General features: G+C 36.5%; 1 protein-coding gene across 3 annotated transcripts in view; it reads left to right on the forward strand.

Annotated features, from left to right (window-relative positions):
* CUL2 (cullin 2) overlaps positions 1 to 19,077 on the forward strand; it is a 44,474-nt gene that overhangs the window by 11,881 nt on the left and 13,516 nt on the right. For 2 of the 3 annotated variants that reach the window (XM_085227067.1, XM_085227066.1), the window contains exons 5-12: positions 3,160 to 3,265; positions 5,926 to 6,008; positions 8,787 to 8,873; positions 13,441 to 13,537; positions 13,637 to 13,747; positions 14,626 to 14,788; positions 15,969 to 16,093; positions 17,594 to 17,701. In XM_085227067.1, the coding sequence (XP_085083193.1) occupies positions 3,160 to 3,265; positions 5,926 to 6,008; positions 8,787 to 8,873; positions 13,441 to 13,537; positions 13,637 to 13,747; positions 14,626 to 14,788; positions 15,969 to 16,093; positions 17,594 to 17,701 (880 nt within the window). The remainder of the gene's footprint in view (positions 1 to 3,159; positions 3,266 to 5,925; positions 6,009 to 8,786; positions 8,874 to 13,440; positions 13,538 to 13,636; positions 13,748 to 14,625; positions 14,789 to 15,968; positions 16,094 to 17,593; positions 17,702 to 19,077) is intronic. The other variant, XM_085227068.1, reaches the window with a different exon arrangement.

Below are 19,077 nucleotides of genomic sequence, written 5' to 3' on the forward strand. Positions count from 1 at the left end.
ACCATATATGTGAATGTTACTCTGTAGCCTGGCAATCTATCCTAACCATTAGTCACCCTTTTAATTGTTAAATTAATATTTGGAGTTCATTTTTCCACTGAAATCCTTATAAAAGAACTTCTTGGGTAATTTCCAAGTTCTTAATAACTGAAAAATTCCCCGCAAAAAAATGCTTGTGTTTTCCCAGACATTTTCCTGACACTAACTGCTAATTTACCCACAGCGCTGTTCTTTGGTATTCGTCTGTCAAATAGGTGTAGAGTCCTTTAACGTTCTTACAGACTTTATCACCTCTATCTGGAGAAGAATTTCAGTGGTTGTGTTTTGAGGTTTGGATACTGAAACGTATCGCTGGTAGCCTGAAAGGTAACCAGCATCAACTTTCTTGTTTGCTGTTTTTCCTGATTAGTCAGTAAAGCGTAAGCCTGTGCATGTGTACTTCTAAAGAATTGGGCCTGAGATGTAGGATCAGGGTTTCAGATGAAAGTTGTCTCAATAGTACTAAGAGCTCGTGGTATTTTCTTCTCTTTCCAGTCCTTGTTTCCACAGTAAGTTCCCAATAAACCCTATGGATTGACTTCTAGAAGTAATTTCAAGTAGTTACTCAAGGTGAAAAATAGTTTATCACTTCAGTGGAGAAGCTAATGTGAGACTATGCTATTGCACATGTTTTCTGTTATTTGCTTGTGTAAATAACAGCTTGTGGGAGTTGATGTTAAGATCGGGGAAGAGGGAAGGAAATAATGGCAAGCTGGTTTTCAGTGTTTTTGAGCCAGTGAAGAGAGTGATTCTGCCTGGCTGTTTCTTGCCACCTCCTTTTTGCTGAATCAGGTAGTTCTGCAAGAAGTACCTGATCTAGGTTAAACTCATCTATTTACTTGTAGGTGCATTAGTTTTATGATGGATCAGTTGCCTGGTCTAAAATTGTTGACAGGATGTACTGGTAGAAGAGAAAAGGCGTGAGTAGAGAGAGCACAGGACTTGATGTTTTAGCTGGTGTAGCAGGAAAAAAGTGGAATGGTAGCTGCTGACTTTCCTAATATGAACAAAAAAAATTGAGAAACTTGGTTACTTAAACAAGGCTTGTGTTCTGGCTGTTCAGCATGTTCACACAAGTTCTGTACGAAGCGATGGGGCTTCCATAGAGACCAGTATTTCAAATTCATGATGACTATTGATCGTAGCTTAGTGGTTTATGGTACTCTGGAGTCTGAAAATAGATTAGCCCTCAGTGTTTCAGTTTGTCACCACTGCTTTCTCACAAGTCCTTATTCTTGATGCTGTGGTATCCTAAGTTTTTTCATGCTTAAAGGTTTCCATAGTGTTTCTCCTTGTCTTCATTGCTTGTCATTTACCTTCCTGCCAGAAGGGTTCAAAAGTTACTAGTCTGGTACAGCCTCTAAAGTGTGCATCAGTAAAAGCACTTTGTTATTCTTTTCGTGTATTTTCCATGCCTGGAGCCAGGCATCTCAAAACTACTAGTTGTGTATGGTGTTTTATTTGTTTGAAGTAAAGTATACATGTGATAGTAAATGTTAAAATAAAATTAGGCATTCATAACATTTGTTCTATACAACTGCTCATGAAATTAAATTATTGATGTTAGTTTTGGATTATGTTGATCTGTTCTCACTTATGTTTACCAAATGACTATAAATATTTCATTTAGACTACTGCTACTTCATGAAAATATGTATGGATTATGGAACCTACAAAAATTCAAGATAGTGAAAGGAGTGTTACTGTAGCATGTAGTTCATGAGAAGTGAATGTGTGTGTCTTAGCATTTGAATTGGCCTCATAGTGCTGTAGTGAGAAGGATTATGTCTCAAAGTGACAGGTATTTTTTCTCCTCAGCAGACTTTCTCATTGAGTACTACTGGAAGGGCCATTGAGATTCCCTAAGAGAGCTTTGAGTTCACCTTTGTCAACATATAATTTTTTTTTGTATACATGTTGAGAACATAATTTTGAATGCTACCTGGAAAACGAAAACAAAAGGAATAAGTTTAGCTTGATGGTCTTTCCTTCTATGTTCTTTGTACGTTGTTCTTCGTGTTGCTTTGGCTGAGGCAATGTAATTTTCAATAATTTAATGTAATTTTCAAGTTGTTCTTATAATCACTGATCTTTAGAATGTTGCTGTTTTGTATATTCCCTTTGGGGATACTGAAGTTAGCCAGGCTTGCACAACCTGCTTTTTTTTTTTTTTCTTTTTCTCCAAGTAGAAAATGCATTCATAATTTAAATAGATAATGATTTCTCTGCAATAGTGGAAACAGTAATAATTGCATAAGTTGTGGTGCTGTATAATCAATGGATATACAGATGGTATATCCAGGAGCTTGGCTAATGTAATTGTTACATTGGAGTAAGGAAAGAAAATCACTCACCCTATCCTGGGCTTACAAGATGGACTCCAGTGGAGCAGATCTCCAGAGAGATCCTTCCCCACTGGCAGTCAGCTCTTAAATGGGTCTAGGAGAGGTGCAGCCTGGCTCCACCCCTTCCTGCAGCACAGGAGAATTGCCTTCACCTGTGCTCCCGTGGCTGACTCAGTGCTCGCCTCAGGTGATCAATCAGAGGTTCAGGCCGTGATTCAGCAGTTCCCATACAGATGCCTAAACTCCAATATAACAAATAATATTTTAGATGGAGAGAAATGCAAAATAATAAACAGAATAGGTAGAAGTGTATGTTTACTTCAATGACAACAATAAAACAAACAATTAAAATCCTAAAGTGAAACATAATAGTCAAGAACTTTCTTCTACACTTAAAAATTAAGAAATTATTATCACTGTAGTATGGGCTGTTCAGAATTTAGCAGTTTAATTTATAAGTGCAAGTACAAAATGTCTGTTTATTTTGAAAGATTGGTTCCTTGAACAACTGCATTGGATACCAAGGAATTGCTGATTGTGATGCAGGCTGTTGTTCAGTATTTAATTTTCTTCACAGTTCTGCTTTAATATGGTATCAAATGCTTTAGAATGAAAGTAGTCTGTATTATAAGAATTTCCTGCAGGTAGCAGTGGCATTGGTTGAAAGTAGTTGTTTTTTCTGATGGGAAGATGTGGTGCAGTTCCAAATTTGTTTTCAAAAATTACTAGCTTAACTTTTTCTGTGTTTTAATTGGAATATCTTTATTTTTACTAGGTACCTCAACACACAGTTTATTAAGAAGAACAAATTGACTGAAGCTGATCTTCAGTATGGTTATGGTGGTGTGGATATGAATGAACCACTGATGGAAATAGGAGAGGTAGGTATTTCAGAGAATGAACTCTATTTTGCTGCACTACATGTTCAGCTTTGTTCTTTTAAATGTTGACTTTTCCATGTCATGGAATCTGAATAGTTAAGTTGAAGATGTAGGCATTGAATCCTTTTGAAAGATTGCATTTTTGATGTAAAAGAAAAAAAAAAAATAGTGACCTATAGGGAGGGAAAGCAAATATGAATACTGTTGGAGAACTTCAGTTCAAAATGTTATAATATAGATCACTTTTGGAATAAAACATTTTTCTAAAGTGGTGTTATCATGTAGAAAACATTTTTAAGAAGTACTTCTGTTTTGATAAATCTTGAAAAATTACTTCTAGACTTACAGTTGATGTTGCAAAAGTGTAACAGCTTTTTTACAGCAACTGTGTTATTTTCCAGTCCAAGCAATTCAGCTGTAACAGCTCAGATTTTGGAAGAAGTGGACATTCAGTGCAATTAAGTACTGTGCAAGAAGGGCTTATGTAAAAATCAAAACAAAACAATGAAGAAAAGTAATTGAAGTAAACACAAATGCATTGATGCCCACAGTTGCTTAGATAGTTTGGAGAGACTGAGACTCATTTTTAAATACTTATAAAACAAGTAGTCATGGGTAGTAGTACATTCTGTGCGATTCTGCTCTGCAGAAGTGAGGTATACATAATTTCTGTTGTATCTTGGCTACTGTTGCAGCCATGTAGCTAAGTAATAAGAGAAAATAAAATGAAAAATTTCCAGTTGAAAAAAAAACCACAGATTTTATTGAAACAGAAGGAGATTTTGATAGTATCTTTACTTTTGTGTTTTTCTCTAGAAGAGAAGCAAATATTTTCCTCTCCTGACTTGGAGAAGTAGAAAATGCCTTTTTATTTGACCTGTCAAGTCGCTGTTCTTCTAGCTTTTGGATTTCATTGCCTCAAGGAGGAGATCTCTGCTGTCATTGTTGAGAGTAGAGAGATTGTGATCTCTGAGGAAGCATCTTCTATGCTGAAGAAGGTGACACTGTCAGCTCAAGTTGCTAATCTTCTCACAGGTTAGGGATGGCCTGGAAAAGCACCAGAAGCATGATACGCTTTAGGTCAAGGCAGTTTAGAAAAGGAACTTTTTTTTCTACCTGTGCTATCTGCACGGTTTGCTAATTTATGGCATATGTTAAGGTTTGGCAGAGCTTGGAAGTGCATATTGCCTATCTTTTTGTGATGTCTTCATAATGCCTTAAACATTTGTTATTCCCATGAGTTGTGTGTTAGCTGATTCGTTCACCATTGTTGAGGTAGTTCTTAGCTCTGTGCAGAGCAGTTAGTTTTACTGTTTCAGGGGTTGGGGATAGTTTTGGACTATGTTCCTGGAATACAGAGGTTGTGTCCTAGTCCATTTTTTATTATCACCCAAAGGATAGTAGTAGCTAGTTTGTGTTTTATCCACAGCTTTCTGCCCTAGTATATGTTTTCAGAGAACAAATAGTAGGCTTGATAATTCATCTTTTGAAAGTATTCCTCTCATTTATGGAATCATAGATTGGGGTGGGAGTAAGGGGGTGATGATGACACGCTTGTCTTCAAGCTTCCCAGAAACTGCTCTTTGGACAGTATATCCATAGCTCAGAATTTGAATAGGTTAAGTGGACATTCAAGATTGCGATACTGCAGCAGGCAGTCTATGGTTTTTGACAATGGCATTCTGGATGCTGATGTCTGAAATTCTACCAGGCACCTTTTGTTAATCTTGCTGCCCACTATTGCTTCCATTTCTCTTGACCAAATATTATCTTTGTAAGCTGTAATAGTGCTGGGTAAATTTTAGATCTTGAGATAGTGATGTTAACCTCATTACTAGGGTAGGAATGGGCTTATGGCAGTTTGTCCTTTGCTCTGGAAAGCAGTGCAGATCCTACGCTCAAGTAGTTAAAGCACACTAAATTATAGCACTGTTTATGGCAAATTCAATGTCCCTGTAGTAAAATTACTTCACGTTTGACCTTTTTGGCAAGGCATTGGCCAAATATGTCAAGTCTTTGCTTTGAAAGCATTTTCCCTTTTATTGTAGTTCTGTTTTCGAATCTTTGAGTTCCTCTAGGAGCCTTGTCAAAAAGCAGTCTCCAATGTTCTTCACTTCAAAATGGAGGAAGTTACCATTCATCTGGTTTTGGATAATCTGAGATGATCTGTCCTTTCTCTATCCAAAAGTAAACACATTTATTTTATGTATAGTTTTTCTCAGTCTTATGAGAAAGTTACAGAAATTATGTCTAATATTTAGATTTTATAGAAGGAGAGTTGTACTCCCTGTGCACTGAAGTTTCTGTTTCAGCATCACTCATCTTGTGCTCATGAAACTTTAGGGGCTTTTCAGTTGTCTTATTTAAGAGTACGTGCCTGCTTAGTGCTTCTGGAGTATGTAACATGGTACATTCCAGACACGGTGGAAGTATGTATGAGATTTGTATGGGCATGACTTCAAACACTTGTCCCAGTAAGTGCTCCAGACACTTAGTAGTTCTTGTGCTAGGAAAAGTACAAGACAAGAACAGGAGGGCATCTAATGATTTAATTTTTAAATCTTGATTGGGAAATTGGGAGTTCATCCATCTTTATTTTTACTTTGTGTTTTTTTTTTTTTTTTTAACTGATGTAAACTTGTGATGTTATGTCCTGACAGCTAGCTCTTGATATGTGGAGAAAATTAATGATTGAGCCACTACAGGCCATCCTAATTCGAATGCTCCTCCGAGAAATCAAAAAGTGAGTGCTTGGATATATATATATATATTTTTTTGCTTTTACAGTTTATGGGGGTGTTGTATTGCTTTATTTTGAAAAGTCTGTGGACTCTGATCAAACTGTTTTCTGTTTTGATTAAAGGCAGCTTCTTAGCTGTTGATGCTGTTCTATCAGCTTTTATACATGTAGCTATATAATTGCTATTTGCTTGTGTAGGAAAAAAAAGCTCGTTCATTGTAATCCAAGAGCAGTGATCTTTTCTGTTTCAGCTACCTGTCTTAATAATAGGTTTGGGAAATAGCTGGAATAATTCTCCAGGGCCCAAAGAATGTCTGTTGCCTTTTTCTCCATCTGGTGCTTACTGCTTCTGGTTTCTGTGCTGTCTGTAAACATAAGTAATTATGCAAGGATTTGCTGAAGCCAGAATTGCTTTAAATGGGACCCAGAGCAATTCTTGCTTATCTGCAGCATCTGAGTTTCTATTATTCAGATGAGTGACTTAACACTATTGGTGCTTTACTTTAATTGTGAAATGGAAGTAATTATTTTTGGAGTTTGAGGGAGTTTATTTTAAAAATCTTTGTTGCTTCAAGTCCCTGCTAATTCCAAGATAGATACAGTTGTATTATCCCCGTGGTATGCTCGTAGCTTTTGAAGTTCTGATTTTAAATCTTTATACTATTTAACTACTATAAGATCTTTTCAAATTTTCTGGTTATTTATACCAGCATGTGTTGTTTATACAAGTATTGTGTGTAGTTTTGAGTTCCGTCATTTCTACACTTCTGTTGCTAGTTGACTGCTCTGGAGTTGCTTAATGACTGCAATGATTCCGTGCCTAATTAGCTTAGGTGATCTGGCTAATATACATAAACTGAAAGAATGAATTACTTTGGCTGATTGAGATGCTTTGAATGTGCACTTGGGTCAGCCAAAAAGCTGTATTCATGAAGCATGAGAAGACTGATTCCAGTAATGTTTTATTTTCCTTCCTAAATGGAATTTTTGACTATTTAGTAAGTGACATTGTGTTCTTCTCAGATGGTTTTTCTGATATCAGGAAGTATGTGTTTGCTTTCAGTTGTTGAACCATGCTTCATAACCGGTGCTAAAAGAGCTTCTTTTATATGTTTACTATAATAATTATATTACGTATTTGTATTTACTAAACGAAGATTCCCTGATTCATGTTGAAGGAAATTCTGCTTTTTTACATCAAGCACAGTGACACTGAACACTCATTTTGATCAATCTATGTATTTCAGTGGGAAGTGACAACAGAAATCTGTTTAATACTTTTTAAAACAGGTATCTGATGCCTCTTAAAAGTAATGCTGTGTAATTACTTAGAGCCTGACTGCAGATCTTGCCAGGAGTATTTAGGTCAATAGCTTCAGAGGGTGTTAGACCTTGAGACTGCATTTCCTTAATGCTATTTGTTTAACAATTTCAAACTTTTAAAATATAACATAAGTCATTATCTAAACTAGATGGCCGTGTATTTTCTTTTCATCTCTTCCTAAGAATTCTTCAGTTTGATTATGCCTTCACCTCCCTTTTCAAAACATCCATTTGTGTTAGCTTTGTTTTAGCCAACTTGTGATCTGCGTGTCATGTAAACAGTCACAGAATTGTAGGAGTTGGAAGGGATCTCTAGAGATTATCGAGACCAACCCCCCTGCAAGGCAGGCTCCAAAAAGAACCATGTAGAAAAGAACTTAGTATTAAATCTGTACTTCCTGGCATCATGAAACATAGGGATCACTGTTTGTATTCTGAAGATTGCCTTAATATGTGATATTCTTGTTGCTGTTCTTTGCTATTGATCCACTGGTCAGTGTGGTTTACAAGAGATAATTTTCAAGACTTCACTGCAAAGCGATGGTAATTGCCTCTTACCACTGAGGTTAAACCAAGGCTTTAAAGGAACAGATATCAAAAGGTGCATCTGTCAGAAATTCAAGAATATGCATGATATTTACCTAACATAAATAATATAAAATAATAAAATTAATAGAAGTACTAATACATACATAATTAGAAATCTACTAGTTGGTTGCCTTCTTCAGAGCAGAACTTAACCATGCACGTTTTAACTTATTAAAATTTATTTTACAGAAGAGGAATTTAAATAGATGGATGGATGAGTTTCTTATAAACAAAAGATTTTGCATTGTACGCAACAGTATGCAGAGCTGGTAGCCAACAGACTAGTCACATGTTTGTATATAAAAGTATGTTTTTACTGTATGGAGAAGGTATGGGAAGTAGAGTCATAAGTTTTGTGTTCAGTGTTTATTCTATGAATGTATGGAACTGTAATTTTTAAAAACTGCTGACTGAAGTCTTACATCTGCTTTATAGAAGGTATAAACTTTGGCAATACACTCTACATTAAAATTAATATTGATTAATTTATGATACAGCTGAACAAAATGGCTAAATTGATCTAAGAGTATGCTGGTGCCGAAAAAGAGCAGGCTGTACCATAGTACCTTTCTTGTGCTGACTTTGGTGCTTACCTAATACCTTACTGAACTGACTCAACAGTTAATATGACAGAAAGCCATCTTCACTTAATATTTCTCTGAATTGTCATGATTAATCAGTTCAGCAGAGAACTGCCTAAGTGTCAAAGCCATGCAAGAAAGATGAAGAAGGCTGTGACTGAGCAAAAGACCAGGATTAGCATCCTTGAACAACAGAGAATTGTTACATCACTTAAGCCTGTCTTGTCTGACTGCACTTCTCTTAATATAGAGTTCTGAATATAACACACTTTCTTCCCCCTCCCTCTAGCCCAAGCACTCCTTCTTCAAGTCAAGCTGAATATCAACTTAAGCATTTTTGTTTCAACACAACAGGAAGCCGACAAGATCTTGAATTGTGAGAAAATTCATCTATGAAATTCTTAAATAATTGGGAAGCGATTCAGGTGATAGCTCAATTGACAGTGTGATTAGTGCAGACTAACCAGAAGAGGCTTCTCTACTAAAGACAACTAACACTTTCTAACTAACTGAACCTATTCCTGTCTAAGCTGATATATTTGTCATTCACTTAAAATCTGTTGGAAATTAATAAATTATTATTTTTTTTTAAATATTCCTTTTGGTCTCTTTTGGTCCACAGTGCATTCTGAAGTTAATTGAGCTAGATAGGCCATTGGTCTGACACAGCAGAGCACTTCCTTTCTGTGGTGGAATCATCTTTTAATGAATACAGTATTTATTATTTTATGCTTACCTTTATATATGTTATATATGGATATAGTAATAAAGTGTACACGTTAAACTTCCTCTGTTATTATTAGTTTTAAGGCTAACAAAGCCTTAAACATGAACAGCCCAGTTGTCTTGAGCTTCTGTTTTGTTGTTTTCTCCATTCGTGTTTTTTTTTTTTTTTTTTTTTTTGAGAAAAAGAACTAGATAATCAGAATTGGAGGAGATTTTATTTCAATTGCCTTGTTTTAGCTAGATTCTCCATGTTACTCTTACATTCCTTCCTACCTTACCTGTGACATCCCTACTTCAAATTGTGCAGCAGCTGTTTCTGTAGCAGTATGTGTTTGTATTGCCTGCTGACTGCCACCAACTACAGAGCCTGCAGAATGGATGTCCACGTTGATGGGTCTCCACTTCCTTGTTAGTGTTCAGTATATTCTTATCACTACACCTTCCATGGCAATAGTCCTTTAAACTTTCTGTAACAACTGAGACTCCTGTCACATTTTCTGAAACTGGCCATTTGCTGTGCGAATTCTTGGGAGCACAGTGCCATTTGAGAGTCATAGAATGATAGATAAGAGACATATGCTTATCTTGGAAACTGTGTGGCTTTTCAGATATGGTCCCTATGAAGTTCATAACAGTTCTGTCAATAAGTTTTGCGGCAACTTTACTGCAAGTGTTTAGTGCTCACACATTGAGGAAACCTATGTTAAACTGCTTAAAATTCTGTGAGTGTTAAAAGAAAAAAGAACTGGGAACATGATTGTCTGTTAAATACTTTTTGGCAGTTCTGCTTTTTACGGCAGGAAAATGTGATCTTAGTTAAGCTATTAAAACTGTAAAAATGGGCAAGCTTTGATATCAGGTGAATTGAGTAGTGTGTAATTTTCCTGACTGTAAGAATTTTGTTATATATTTTTCATTTGATTAGCGACCGTGTCCTCCTGATTCAGAAGCAGATTTCAGTTCCTACTTCTTTTTATAGTGTACTACCAGCTATTCCCAAGAAAGGCCAGTTCCCTGTTGTACTCATTTTCCTCTATTGTCAGCATGCTGTATGGCCTCTGCTTCTAAAACCTCTCTTCTTTCTTTCACTTTGGGCCTGAAGCCGTGTCTTCCTCTTTCACTTTTAAACTTTGTCCAAATTATACACTGACCTTTCAAGTTCTTTATCTTAGCCTTTGCTGCCCCATCTCCTCTGGCATCTGCATAGGCTAAGGTTTGTGAAATAAATCAAGCATATCGAGAATTGGCTTTTCTACTGTTATAGTAATATTTCTTGTTTGTCACCCATATCACAGAAACCACAGAATCATAGGGTTTATAAAGGACCTCTGGAGATCATCTAGACTAAACCCCTTCTAAAGGAAGTTCCCTAGAATACATTGCACAGCATCCAGGAATGTTTTGAATATCTCTGGAGGAGCGGATTCCACAACTCTCTATGCAGCAGCTTTTAGTGTTCTGTCACACTCAAAGTAAAGAAGTTCTTTCATGTTCGGATAGAAGTTTGGATTTTCCAGTTTGTGATCATTGCTCCTTGTCCTGTTGGTGAGCAGCACAAAGAGCCTGGCCCTGTCAATTTAATTCCTGTACTTTAGTTTTTTTCTAAGCAGTGATGAGGTCCTATCTTTTCTTCTCTAGGCTATCCCAGCCTTTCCTCATAAGAGAGATACTCCAGGTCCCTAATGTTCTTTGTGGCCCCCTGCTGAATTCCCCATCTTTCTTGAACTGGGGAGTCCAGAACTGGACATGGTTCTCCAGATGTGGCCTCATCAGGGCCCAGTAGAGGGTGAGGATCACTTCCTTCACCTGCTGCCCATAGTTTTTTTTAATGCACACTCCACGATACCATTGGCCTTCTTGGCTGCAAGGCCATGTTGCTCTGCTATCTCATGGTTGCAGCAGTGAAGGCTGCCCCTGACCTTCACATGGGCAGCCAGTCCTTTATTGGTAAAGATACAAGGTCCAGCAGCGCAGCTCTCTTCACTGGCTCCACCACTTGGAGCAACTGTTTGAGTTGAAAGGGACCTTCAAAGGTCTAGTCCCACTCCTCTTCAACAAACAGGGATGTGTATAGCTAGCCCAGGATGCCCAGGGCCTGATCCAGCCTGATACTGGATGTCTCCAAGGGTGGGACACCTGCAACATCTCAAGGCAACCTGTTGCAGTGCTTCACTACCCTTTAGTATAAAAAACTTTTCCTTATATTCGGTCTAAATATCTCCATTTTTAGTGTGAAACCATTTCCCCTTGTCCTTTCACAATGGACCCTGCTGAAGAGTCTGTCTCCTTCCTTGCAGCCCCTCTGTCGATACTGAAAGGCTGCTATCAGATCACCTTCTCTTTTCCAGGCTGAACAGCCCCAGCTCTCTCAGCCTGTCCTCATAGGAGAGGTATTCCATCCCTTGGATCATTTTTGTGATCCTTCTCTGGATGTACTCAACAGGTCCCGTGTCTCTCCTGTACTGAGGAACTTCACATCTGGACACAGTACTCCATGTGAGGTCTCACCAGTGCAGAGCAGAGGGCCAGGATCACCTCCCTTGACCTGCTGGTTGTGATTTTTTTGATGGATACATTTGGCTTTCTGAGCTGTGAGGGCACATTGCTATCTCATGCCATCCACCAGTAACCCAAGCCTTTTTCAGAAGAGCTGTGCTCAACACACTTTAAGATCCTCCTGGATTGCTTGCATCCATCTTTTCAGATCCAGAACCCTGCATGCTAGAGGCAGATTGGACCATCTCTTGAGAAAGCCCAGCTTTTTTAATATGCTGAACTCCTAATTTTGTAGATTCTGTACTTCTTGGTATTTTTTGTATTCAGAGTTGATACATCCTGTAGCTTATTCTGCTAGTGGACTCCTCTTGGGTAGAACTGGTTCCGAGTCATGATCTAGTGTTGAACTTCTTCCCTTCTGTGACATGCTGCCACCTCTGCCATCAGGAAACCAAACATAGTAAAGGAACATTGGAAAGAATGTGTCGTGTGATTACATGTACACTAACTTAGATTTATTATGCTGGTTCAGCTACCAGCAGTAGAAGAAACCTCCATTCAGTCTCCTAGGGGAGGTAGGAAAAAAATCTTAATGCCCATAATGAGCTTAAACCTAAAAATCTTAGGAAGCATCAGTATTTAAAAGAAAAACATAATAATGTTGTGAACATAGGACTATGATCTGGTATTTGTCACACCACGACTGCTTGTGGCTGCCCTGTTAAACCTCTCTAACTTATGGGCATCCTCTGCATTAATTTTATTAATTCCAAAACAAAATTAATGAAATTAGCAAGGTGATTTCTCCTTGGTTCCACCCCACCCTAGGTGGATGTATATCAGTGTTTGGGTTTGAAGTATTTTTTGCTGGCTTTACTTTTTTTCCTTTTAAGTCATTCTTGTAACTGACTTTCCTGTAGTAATCACAGTTGCAGTAGGAAACTGACTTTGTCTTTTCAGTGCAATGTTCTTAGTATATCTATAAATATATACATATATATATTTACATATATAACTCAAGAAATGGAATTACAACTACTGACTTATGTATACTTTGAAAAACGTAAAGTTTTAATCCTATTTACAAGTGTAAGTTAAGGAATATATTTTATTTCTTTGTCAGGTGTATGTGAAAGGTGGCCTTTTTTTAGAACAGTTCATGTTTCATGAGCGCCTCTGTTGTTATGAGAGGGTCTGTTATTTCCAGTCTTTGCAAAAGAGTGAATATTGATACTTTCAGTATGCATAAAACTTATAAAATTACTTTTATTTTCAACTGAATGGAACTAAAGAAAACATTTTTTTTCATTTGAATTGAGTCATTCGAAGCTAAGAAATTGACCAGAAAATAAGTAAGGTTTCCTTTTACAATGTATGGTTAGAAGTCACGCCAAGTACATTGTTCTGTTTGATTTCTGCGTGTTGATTGAGTAGAAGATATTCAGAAAATAACGTACTATGCTTGGCAAAAATGATTTTCTTTGGCAGGGATGGGAACATAAAGGTTTATGAATTGGTATCTCAACATATATAGGAGAAAAGGAAGAGCATATTTATTTATTTAAAGATAATCTTTACTTATTTATGTATTTATCTTTCTATTTAAGCAGAGGAATTTACTGGAAAATATTTCTGTCCAATGCTAAGTTAATTAATTTTGCTATCCGATTAATTATGCCAGATAATTGCATTCTCATGAATGTTTGTTTTGCTTATTTCAGTGATCGCTGTGGAGAAGACCCAAACCAGAAAGTAATCCATGGGGTTATTAACTCCTTTGTTCATGTTGAACAGTATAAGAAAAAATTGCCCCTAAAGGTAGATACACGTTTCTGATTTATGTTTTTCATTGTGAATATTAATGTAGCTTATGCATTATTTGCCATTATTTGCTTTTAAAAAAAATTTCCCTTTTAGTTTTATCAGGAAATTTTTGAGTGTCCTTTTCTGAATGAAACAGGGGAGTATTATAAACAAGAAGCTTCAAATTTATTGCAAGAATCAAATTGCTCACAATACATGGAGAAGGTAAGAGATTTTTCTGTACACATGCAACAACTAAAATATAAGATTATCAGTATATTACTGATTCAGGTTTTCCCCAATATTTTCATATATTTGTTCTTCTTTGTGTGCTTTCTTGCAGTTTAAGATCATTTTGGTGGTATGCTTTATCTAAGTTTAGACTACAAACTTTGCCTATGAATAGCTAGCTTCAAAATAGTTTATAACAAATCATAAATCAGTTGCATGGAAGGTAAAAATAAATAAATATAGATTTTTAAAATAAACACCGTTAAGTGGTCATTATTATTTCCTCAATTCCTTTCTTTTACTTCTGTCTGTAGTAGTATAAGGTAAAAGTTTTAGCAGTATAATGGGTAAGGAAGATTTTGTAATCGATTACTTACAGAGCCTTTTTCAAATTGTGTATTCCAAAGTTGGTTTCATTATATTTTGCACTGTGGTCTGTGTAGTCAGTTTGTAGTTAAATTACTTGTACTTTTGTTGAGAAGGAAGAAATTAATACAGGACTAGAAGTCAGTCCTCAGTGCAAAGCTGCTCTCCGTAAGAAGACAAAGGAATTGAGAAAGCTGTGAGATTGCTGGTAATTATAAGGATCGTAAGCTAACGCTTGGACACCTGAGATGAGATTCAGGATCAGGCTAAGACTTCAATTATTAGACGTCTAGTAGTGTCTGAGCCTAGTCAGAATTCAAAGTAGAACTTCATATTGATTCAGTAACTTCCTGTTCCAAAAGAACAAATTTAATATTTCAGCATCCTGGGCAAGTATTTTTTATCTCCTGTTATTTGTGGCTCTTGTTCTACATATTTATAATGTTCATGGTTCTACACTGTCTCTTCATATTTCAACTGCTCTCAGCTCGAAAACTTGTTTGTAGGTTTTAGGTAGATTAAAAGATGAAGAAATGCGGTGTCGGAAATACTTGCATCCCAGCTCATATGGTAAAGTGATTCATGAATGCCAGCAGAGAATGGTAGCTGATCACTTGCAGTTTCTACATGCAGAATGTCACAATATTATCAGACAAGAGAAGAGAAGTGGTAAGACTCACTGATCTCAAAAAGCATGGAGTGGTTGTTGTTTTATTCCTTTAGCATTTGCAATTAGCTTTATTTAGTGACCTTTGATTAGTGTGAGCATTTTCAAGTAAAATATATTACTTACCTTGAAAGCTCAATGAAATTCCAAATGCTATTTATCTTTTACTGCTTAAATCATTATCATTCTTCCAAAGGTATAGTCAAAACCTTCTTTTCCCACTTGACTGCCAACATGTCTTCGTTTGGACAATACTCTTCTCCTTTCCTTATTCAGTTTAAAAAGACACTAAAGTTTTATGTTCTGTAGAATATTTTATGCTTGTGTTTTTATTTGTAAACCAATGGCTCTGTCTTTACAGATTTCTTCATCTTTACTGGGAGGTCAGCGCTGTAAACCTTGGCTTCTTTTAATAGCCACTCTTTATTGTCTTGAATCTTTTATGATCTCTCCTCCCAAATTCTTTTTGCAGAAGCAGATGCTCTTACAGTTATATTTCCTCCTAACTAAAATAAAAAATACATTTCCTGTTGACTCTATGCCTTCTGGCCTTGAAGGAATAGTTATTCTTGCATGAAGGATGGTATCTATTATCTGAAACAAATTATTTTTCACTGTTAAATTGAAAATGTGTGTAGTAATAGCATCCATATTCCAAACAGTTATGCACAATTGATCAGTCTTTTTTTGTTTTGTTTTGTTTTTGTTTTTGTTTTCCTTCCATAAAATTAATAAAAATCACAGTTGCTTATTTACATCTTTTCTAACCGGAGAAAAATTTCAAGCCACCTTTGGAGGAAAATATAGTCAAGAAGACATCAAAACTAGTCTTAGTCAGCTGCTTCTAGGGGAGATTTAGAGAAGCAAAGGACTTAAAATAAACCAGCATAGTACTTTACCAGACTACCTCTACTCTTGGAGTCTGTCTGTTAGAGTAGTTCCAATACTACCCAAGCAGTATTGGAAGAATAAGGGAGCCCCAGTGTCAGTAAATACTGGTATTAGCCCTATGCTTTCCTTTTCTTTTGTCAGTGATTCACTGTATGTTGGTTTCTTTGTTTTTTTTCAAAACAGTTGTTCTTGTTTCGGTGTTCGAAAGTTCTGTGTAAAATTATGATTCTATATTAAGTGTTGATTTTTAGTGTTTCTAAACATATTCAATAAAATATATCTCTGTTACAGACATGGCAAATATGTATACTCTACTTCGTGCTGTGTCAAGTGGTTTACCTCATATGATTCAGGAACTACAAAACCATATCCATGATGAGGGCCTTAGAGCAACCAGCAATCTTTCTCAGGAAAATGTGAGTTTTTTAGGCAGCTGAAATTGCCTATTTGATTAACATTCCTAATGAAATGTTTACCCTTTTTCTTTTTAGTCTATTATGTTCTTTAATTTTGTCTATATGAAATTGGTTTGGAAGTTTATGGGTAAATTGTAGTTTCTAATCAGCAATCTTAGCTGTGCAACACATATCTATCCTGAGAGTTGATTGTTGTGATCTAACCAGAAGCAACTACAAATAGACACTTTTCATTATTCCTTGTTTAATGCTGTTATGGCAAGTAGGTCCTTTTGTTGCATGTATATCTTTTATTCCTGAGTTTCATTAAGTCAGTAGCATTTGTTGATCTGGTGTGATAGCAACCATCAATACCACTTAGCTTAATTGTGTGTTATGTGTAAAGACTTGGCATCCTGTCCCGATTTGTGTTTCTCACAAGTAGTTTTGTAGTCTCATGTTTACATGTGAATTTTGAAAATATGGTAGCTTAATTGCTCTACCAAAGTGTTTTTATTTTTTTTTCAATTCATGTGTATTTAAATTATGCAATTTGATTTTTGTTCCACTAGTATTACTGTTTAGGGAGAAAAAAGCGTGGCATTATATTTGTAAATTTATACATTTTGATGTCTAGATCTGTAAAGGATAATTACCTTTTGTTAACTCCACAGGAGTCTACTTACTTTTTGTAACTTCTGTGTGCCTACTGAAAATGGATTGAAGTATTTAGTAGGTTTTTGCTTTCAAGAAATTAAATTTACTGAGCATATTCTTTCAAATGAATACTGTCTACACAAGGAAAGGAATACACATCCAAGAGAGTGATGAGTATTCACAGTGTTGCATTGCTAAAAGCAAAACGTGAAATCCTTAGTCTCGTTTTGTGCTTTGGCATCAAAACATTTTTCGTTGTGTCATTTGATAATGCACTTAAGTGATATGAGTGCATTGCACAATCTTATACTGCAGCCTGCTATATTGTTTGGTAGGGACACCTTGAATTCACATTAATTTTTTCCATACAAAATGTTTTTGCTGAAACGTGATACACTAAATTTGATTGGTAACTGTTATGTTTAAGAAAGTTCAAAGGTTTCATCCTGATTTCTATCTTCAAGATCTGTATCTAGGAAAAGAAATATTTTACTGACTCCGGCAGCTTTTTCACTCAATTCCTGTATTTCTGTCTTAGCAATTTTCAAAATGCTGATAGAGGATATGAGAATATTATGGAAAAGATTACAGAGCGTGAGAGCTGTATAGACTCTCAAATATATTATTGACTGGAAATATAGCTATGTAATTTTTATTTTCTAAACATGCTCAAGAACAGTAGTGCAGGAGTATGACACTGCAGAAGCAATCCACTCAGAGACTTTATTATCAGTGATTTTAACTTTTATCAGAAAGAATAGTTAGAAAAAACAGTACAACCAGTGTAGCTATAACTATGTTTGTGTATAGAAAATATTCCTTTTCTTAATAACTTGCTTTCCGTATTATCTTGATTTTTTTAAGATGCCAACTCAGTTCGTGGAGTCGGTTTTGGAAGTACATAGTAAATTTGTTCAGCTCATCAACACAGTTTTGAATGGTGATCAACATTTTATGAGTGCTCTTGACAAGGTAACTTTTACTTACAAGATATAAAGAAAAAATGAAAAACAAAATGTGGAGCCCTGTTCCAGGCTAGAATTCTTCAGGGCACCAATGCATGCTTACTGATAGCATTCTCATGTAGTTTTTCTAGTTTGGAATTGAAACACAACAGAAGAACTTTCAGTGCTAGGGAAAAATACACGTACAAAGGAAACCAGATTAATGCTTAACATTTTACTGAAATTTTACTGAAGATGTTTTCATTACAAAGCAGAACACAAAAATGGAGCTGATCCATTTAATATAAATTTAAATGCAGAAAATAGATAAACTTTGCCTTGAGAGATATTTGGCAACTCAGCAAAAGATTTTCTACTTCGCATTGGTGAGTCTGCACCTGGAGTACTGTGCCCGGTTCTGGGCCTCCCAGTACAGGAGAGACATGGTCTTCCACACACTGGACTCTTTCAGGACGGTAAAGGGAGTGGGATTTGTCTTCTCTGAAGAGAGGCTGAGGGAGCTGGGACTGCTCAACCTGGAGGAGAGGAGGCTCAGGGAAATCTTATCAATGTCTACAAATACCTGAGAGGAGGATGCAAATGAAGATATAGCCAGGCTCTTTTCAGTAGCGCCCAGTGCCAGAAAAAAAAAAGTGATGAGCACAAACTGGAACACAGGAGGTTCTTTGTAAACAACAAGAAGCACTTCTGTACTATGCAGGTAATGTAACAGTGGCACAGTTTGCTTGCAGAGGTTGTGGGATCTCCTCCTTAGAGGCCTTCTGAAAAGTTGCCTGGATGTGGGCCAAGGCAACCTGCCCATAGGTGGATTTGACTGAGGAGGAGTGATGGACTAGGTGACTTCCAGAGGTCCCTTCCCACCTCAATGATTCTGTTATAATTCTTACATAAAATTTGAACTTGAATTTGCTTCCTTAATGGTTAAACTCTGAGTGCAGATAATTTTAAAGAGTAGCTTTGTTTAGATAGAATCATGGAATTCTTAGAGTCAGAAAGGACCTTTGAAAGTCATCTAGTCCAACTCCCTTGCAATGAATGGGGACATCCACAGCTAGATAAGTTACTCAGGGCTTGGTCCAGCCTGACCTTGAATGTCTTCAGGGACAGGGCAGCCACCGCATCTCTGGACAACCTTTTCCAGTGCCTCACCACCCTCACTGTAGAAGACTTTTTCCTTACATCTAACAGAAATCTACCCTCCTTAAGCTTGAGATCATTTCTCCTTGCTGTATCACAACAGACCTTTCTTCTAAATTGTCCCCTTCTTTCCTGTAGCTCCCCTTGGATACTGAAAGGCCATATCAGGTCACCTCACAGCCATCTCCAGGCTGAACTGTTCCACCTCTTTCAACCTGTCCTCATAGGAGAGATGTTCCATTCCTT

The sequence above is a fragment of the Meleagris gallopavo genome, chromosome 6, assembly GCF_905368555.1.
Source record: "Meleagris gallopavo chromosome 6, MGAL_WU_HG_1.1, whole genome shotgun sequence".
Taxonomy (NCBI): Eukaryota; Metazoa; Chordata; class Aves; order Galliformes; family Phasianidae; genus Meleagris; species Meleagris gallopavo.